Raw genomic sequence first — 6656 nt, 5'->3', positions numbered from 1 at the left:
TGGTACAGGTGTCTTCTTTATTTAAGCCCATAACCATGTGTGTGAGGTGTTTACTTTTGTTTCAAAGTAGATTTGTTTAAGACTACAAAGAAACACTCAGTGTGACCCTTATTTTGCCCACTACAGTAACAGGTTAAATAATATTATCAGTCAATGGTTGATTAGGTTAAGGCAAGGGCAGACTTTTTGGGAGAAGTAAGAAGGAACTACATACTGTCAGTCACCCCATCTGAGAGAAGACAGATGACAGGGGGCGGGGCTTTGCAACATGGACTATAAATAGAACAGTTAGAGAGAGCACCATACATCTTCAGACAAGAGTTGACCTCTTAACAAGACTTCACAACAAGAGTTGTTCAAACAAAGGTACAATTTTATACACTGTTTCTCTTGTCTCATCTGATAATCAGGTTTTATTCAAATTCTTTCTGTTATCCATGGTAATTCTGATCCATGCATGATTGTGTTATTAATATTGTGTGCAAAAGCTGTATTTTTTTAATACTTTAGAGATGTCTCCGTAGTTAACAAGACAAGTTATTAGCAAAAAGATGCACACATTACATTTAAGAAGCAGCATGTTTTTTTAAAGGATGACATCTGATTATCCCCCCATTTTTTTCAGAGATGAAGCCACTTCCTTCCCTCCTGGCATTGGGATTGTGCCTGATGTTCAGCCAGCCAGCCCTGTCTACAGAGGAAAGTTTGGGTGGCCCTTTCATTCAAAGTTCAGTGGAGGAGGCAAAGAAACTTGTAGATGAAGCATACAAGTACTCCCGAGAAAAGTGAGTGAACCTGACAGTTGACCTCTCCAGATGTAGTCGACAATCTCTGTCTTTGTAAATTGGGTCAAATGAAATGACTAGCACTAGCACAACTTTCTCAGTCAGTCGAAGAGACATGTAATGTCATTTCTAATGATTAGTACACTAAATCTACCTGTATACTGATAGGAGCATGTTTCTATTCATAATTCTGTCATCTGCTTATCCATATCCCAGGAGTCTGGAGAGAGTGCGTGGGCAGTCCACCAGGCCCTCGGATGTCCTGCGTCTCCTGAAGCAGCCTGCCAGGGACACGCGCTCTGCTGTACGGTCTGCAGACTACCTGGAGAACACCCTGAGACTGATCCATGAGAAAGTCCACAGCACGCACAGGCTGCACAAACGCTCGCTCAACGCAACAGGTCAGTCGCACACACCGTCACAGATACTCACACAGTCATAATAAGTACACATTCTTTATTACAAGTCTTCCTTATCGCTCTCTCGTTTCTCAGACCTGCTCACACCAGAGCAGCTAGACACCATTGTCCGGGTAACTGGCTGTGCAGCTCGTGTCAGCAAACCCTCCTGCACCAGCACACCCAACATTAACAAGTACCGCACAGCCACCAGTGTCTGCAACAACCTGTAAGAGCTCCAGGGCATTGCGGGCTTAGATCTTTCACTCAACAATTTGATAGCCTTGTGTAATGTGCACAGTCGTTGTATAGGTTGGAATAAAAGGGGAAGAGCTTCTCAACTGAGGTTTCTCAATTCTGATGTGTATTTTCTATATGCATATTAGGAAGTTCCCTCGTCTTGGAGCCTCAAACACCCCCTTCACTCGTTTCCTGCCTGCTCAGTATGACGATGGGGTCTCTCGGCCCATTGGCTGGGACCGAAACACGACCTTCAACAACTTTGTGCTCCCTCTGGTATGATAACAATAAATATAGTTGGAATAACTGCTACTATGTTGCCACAAGTTAGATATAAATTAACATAATTGTATTCATCCATCTCCCTCTAACCTCCGTCCTTCCTTCCCTCCCTTTGTGCAGGTAAGGGAGGTCTCTAACCGTATCCTGGCAACCAATGACTCTGGTGTAGTGAACGATAGCGAGTTCACACACTTTGTCACCCTCTTTGGCCAGTGGAACGACCATGACCTGACATTCACACCCTTCTCTCCCAGCATCCGCTCCTTCAGCAACGGCCTGGACTGTAACGAGAAATGTGAACGCTCCGAGCCCTGTTTCCCCATCCAGGTCAGTCACAGCTCTCACATCACACCACTTACAGCAGGCACTATGACTACACTCTTAGACAAAAAGGTGCTGTCTAGAACCTTAAAGGGTTCTTCGGCTGTCCCAATAGGAGAACCCTTTGAAAAACCCTTTTTTGTTTCATGTAGAACCCTTTTAGTTCCAGATAGAACCCCTTTCAGTTCCATGTAGAATCCTTTCTACAGAGGGTTCTACCTGGAACCAAAAAGGGATATCCTATGGGGACAGCCAAAGAACCCTTTTTTCTTAGAGTGTATACGGTCATCCCTGTATATCTTGGTATTTTCTAACCATGGTCCATGGATTATTAGGTCTTCAGCCTCTACCATGTATTTTTCTCCATGCCCAGATTCCTCCCAGAGACCCACGCTTGCCCACTGGCCCAGACAGCTGCATCCCAGTCTTCCGATCAGCGCCCGCATGCGGCACAGGAGAGTCTGCTTTCAATTTCGGTGGCGTGGCCACGAAGAGGGAGCAGATCAATTCACTGACGGCCTTCCTTGACTTGGGGCAAGTGTACGGCTCTGAGGAGAAGTTGGCACGTGACCTCCGTGACCTCACCAACAATGGGGGCCTGCTGCGTGTCAACCAAAACTTCACAGACAAAGGGCGCGAGTTTCTACCCTTCACTAACTTGAAGGGGAACATGTGTGCCACCCGCAACAGAGTCACCAATGACACCAATGCCAGAGAGGTGCCTTGCTTCATTGCAGGTTAGCCTTTTAAGTATGTTTGTCTGAGGAGTAGACCCATGTATATTTAGGTTAAAGTTGAAGGAACAGAATGATGAAAAAAATAGAAAACTAGAGTCATTCTTTGACTTTCATGTACAATAGTTATCTGGATACAGACACACAATGTGTATGATGTTCATCTCAATCACTATTTGGCCTCACCAGTAAGTCTCTGTTTGCCAGGTGATGCCCGTGTGGATGAGAACATAGCATTAACATCCATTCACACAATGTTCATGCGTGAGCACAACCGTCTGGCCCGTGCCCTGAGTCGTCTCAATCCACAATGGGATGCTGAGACACTCTATCAGGAGGCTCGCAAGATCATGGGCGCCTACACCCAGGTACCACAAACTGACATATATCACTAATACCCATGGTGTCAGTTCATTATCTCCAAGAGACGTCCAGGGCATACTTTCTAACACACGCTCTCCTTCCCTCTGCTTCTCCTTCTCACAAAAATAACTATTCTTGAATATTCTCACATTGACACAGCTTCCCTATCAAATACACAACTAAAAATAAATCTACTCTCACCCTCCTAGTTGTTTGTGTTTCGGGACTACCTGCCGCACATCGTGGGCCCAGACACCATGGCCCGGCAGCTGGGCCGTTACCCTGGATACAACGAGAACATTGATCCCCGCATTGCCAACGTGTTTGCTACAGCAGCCTACCGCTTTGCCCACCTGGCCATCCAGCCCATTCTGTCCCGCCTGGACAGCAACTACATGGAGAATGCCATGTTCCCCAATGTGCCTCTGTTCAAGGCCTTCTTCACCCCCTGGAGGCTAGTTTTTGAGGGTGAGTGGTGGGACACATAGGGATGGATGCTTTGCAGACCTCTTGCCAGTTGTAAGCCAATCCACTCTCTGGATTAATAACAGTATATAATGGGGAAAAGGTTACAAATGTAAACATCCTATTCTCTCTCTGTCCTTTTTTAGGTGGTATCGACCCTCTGATCCGTGGTCTGGTGGGTCGCCCAGCAAAGCTGAACACCCAAGATCACATGTTGGTGGACGCTGTGAGGGAGAGACTCTTCCAGTTCGTAGAACACCTGGCTCTGGACCTGGGCTCCCTCAACATGCAGCGTGGACGCGACCATGGCCTGCCTGGTACACACCTGCCTTATCCTCCATACCACTATACTGACACCACAGATAAACACATCTATACCGTTCTACTTACATATTACAGCTAATGCTTTAGGCATGTTAACACCAACTCCAAAATGTCAATCATCTCTCTCTCTCTCTTCCTCAATATATCTCTACCAATCTGTTCCATGCAGTCATTATTTTCTTTCTCTTCCCTAACCTAGGATACAATGCTTGGCGTAAATTCTGTGGGCTCTCAACGCCTAGGAACGAGGCCGAGCTGGGTGGAGTTCTGAACAACAGAGACCTGGCCCGTAGACTGCTGCAGCTCTACGGCACCCCAGCTAACATTGACGTGTGGATGGGGGGCGTGGCTGAACCATTTGTACGCAGCGGCCGCGTCGGGCCTCTCTTTGCCTGCCTCATCGCCACCCAGTTCCAGAGGATCCGCCAGGGAGACAGGTGTGTGTTTTTGTATGTGGTGTAGTGAGTTGTTCAAGTGTGTTTTATCTGTCAGAGCATGCATGTGTCCTCATCTTGCCTGTTGATCCCCAGGCTGTGGTATGAAAACCCAGGCGTCTTCACTTCGGCACAGAGAGCTAGCCTGAGTCGTGCCTCTCTGGGTCGGATCATCTGTGACAACACTGGCATTTTGACCGTGCCCCGTGACCCCTTCAGAATCCCTGATAATAGGAACAACAGACTCATCGCCTGCAACACTATCCAGCAATTAAACCTCCAAGCCTGGCGTGAGAGACCTACAGAGGCCAAACAGCAGAACCAGGACCATAACCAACAGGAGGATCAGAACTAGGAGCAACAACAACAGGACCAGGACAATGAGGTAATTTGTTTAACTTCAGTATAAGTTAATAACATGATAGTTCTGCACCGAGTTGGCATTTCACCCATCCATAACCCATTCATCACTCTCTTCTAACGTCACCCTCTTCTTCTCTATTCCTTTCTAGATCCCCTGATTTGAGGCCCGCTTGACCCTCAGGACCCAGCAGCAACACAACCCTGCAGTTCTCCACTTTCCATTATATGTATTGAACTACATTTACAAGGAAACATTTTATGGTAATGTTTAAAATATAAATATAAACAGCAAAGCAGAAATACAAAACTAACACACTTATTAAGCTTGATACATATTACTGTATACCCATATTTCTTTATGAGCATACAAAAATACATAGTAGCTTTTTATTATATCAAATTAGGTAGCTGGGGTTCTCAATTTTCTCATACGGAAATATCACATTCATTAAAGGAGCAATCAAATAATAGCAGTTCAAACAATAACAAAGAGGTCAACCCACAAGTGTTTTGGTAAATAGCTGGGGGATGGGGCTGGAGCTCTCAAATCTCCAACAGAGATAGGACATTTCTAGATTCATATAATACATTTTGGCAGGAGTGTAGTAAGTATGAATTATCTTGAATTGCAATAATGTATGTCTACGGTTGTAGGAGCAGGTATGAACATTTTCACATATCTGTGATCAATAGTTCTCCTCAATTTCTTCCTTCAGATCTGTTTACATTTTCCTTATAGGTTCTGAACTATCAGGTAGAGTTTCAATCAACCCTTGATATAACTTGGCAATCAACTTCTTTGGCAGAGCAGCTTCTTTCAGTATTTTCTCTATGCTATATGCCTTAGGTTCATCCAGATTCTGTTGAAGTGAATGAATAAGATTTCTTAGTTGTAAGAACTTAAAGAAATTGACCTTGAATAACCCACATTTTTCTTGTTATCGATTGAATGACAGTAGAGAGCCATCATAGCACACATGTTCAAAATTCACATGCCACTTTGGAACCAGGACTTAAGGGTGTTGTAATTAAACGCTGGAGGTAATGTGGGGTTGTTCCAAATAAGGGTGCCTGGCGATATCGTTTTCTTTGCATTAAAAGTATATATATTTGCATTCTTCTATCTGATATTTTGTTATGCCATTGTTACTGTGACTTTGTATGTGTTGTTTACTCATTCCGTGTCAACAAATCAAGGAATACAGTATGAATTGTTTTATGCATTTATTTGTGCAAAAGGAATGAAAAAGACGACTTTATTTTTTTTTAAATCTAAACGTTTACATATTATAAAGTAAATAAATAAATAAAAAGGAAAACTAGTGCTGAATTCCTCTATACACAGCTACTGTAAATCAGCTAACAGTTCTAGTAACATATTTTTTATAATTGTGTAATTTGTTTATTATAAACAATCTTAACATTGTTTGGTGAGATGTTCAAGTCAGTTATCAATTGTTTTATATATATAATGAAAAAATAAATATTATACAACAAAACTATAGAAATGAAGATTCTGCACACTTCCTGAATTTGGTGCTTATTTAAATGTGTACTGCACCTGTATCCTTTTTCTCTACCGCTTTTTATGGTTTATTTCACAGATATTTTATTTTATTGAAACACTGTATTCATGTGTTTTATTGCATAAATATTAACTGCATCAGAAAATAAACATTCTTAGCTAAGACAGCAAAACCATTTTTATGGTGTGTACTGTTGACCTTATTTATTCCTTGTTCCAAGTGTTGAGATGAAAAAAATAGATGGCAATGGCCTTATGGGGCATTCTGCCGCGTTCATGTTGTGAACTTGTAAATATGACCTTCCTGTTGGGAAAAATGCAGATGAACGCCCCTCCAACTCGTAATTATAACCAGGAAACTCAGGTATCATCCCTGGACCCTGAACTCTGATGTCACGCACCACTGAAAATGTCAACAAACA

The 6656-nt window shown here is 43.3% G+C and overlaps 1 protein-coding gene across 1 annotated transcript; it reads left to right on the top strand.

The window, feature by feature from the left end:
• Window positions 1–279: 279 nt before the first annotated feature.
• Window positions 280–6410, top strand: LOC115204188 (eosinophil peroxidase). The gene is made up of 13 exons (XM_029769563.1): window positions 280–366; window positions 626–785; window positions 1002–1186; window positions 1280–1412; window positions 1570–1699; window positions 1826–2032; window positions 2400–2763; window positions 2968–3128; window positions 3333–3591; window positions 3735–3905; window positions 4112–4349; window positions 4443–4731; window positions 4859–6410. Exons 2-12 carry the CDS (start codon window positions 628–630, stop codon window positions 4699–4701), a joined length of 2265 nt encoding a protein of 754 aa, XP_029625423.1. The 5' UTR covers window positions 280–366; window positions 626–627; the 3' UTR covers window positions 4702–4731; window positions 4859–6410.
• The last annotated feature ends 246 nt before the right edge of the window (window positions 6411–6656 follow it).

This window comes from Salmo trutta, chromosome 12 (genome assembly GCF_901001165.1).
Source record: "Salmo trutta chromosome 12, fSalTru1.1, whole genome shotgun sequence".
Classification (NCBI taxonomy): domain Eukaryota; kingdom Metazoa; phylum Chordata; class Actinopteri; order Salmoniformes; family Salmonidae; genus Salmo; species Salmo trutta.
Note: the sequence above shows the minus strand (reverse complement) of the source record. Positions and strands in the feature narration are given on the sequence as shown.

Excerpts from the sequence above, each read along its gene's own strand:
- LOC115204188 (XM_029769563.1), top strand. The coding sequence starts at position 628 with ATGAAGCCACTTCCTTCCCTCCTGGCATTGGGATTGTGCCTGATGTTC. Across the intron at positions 786-1,001 it reads TACAAGTACTCCCGAGAAAA|GAGTCTGGAGAGAGTGCGTG; the intron begins GTGAGTGAACCT and ends TCCATATCCCAG. Across the intron at positions 1,413-1,569 it reads ACCAGTGTCTGCAACAACCT|GAAGTTCCCTCGTCTTGGAG; the intron begins GTAAGAGCTCCA and ends TATGCATATTAG.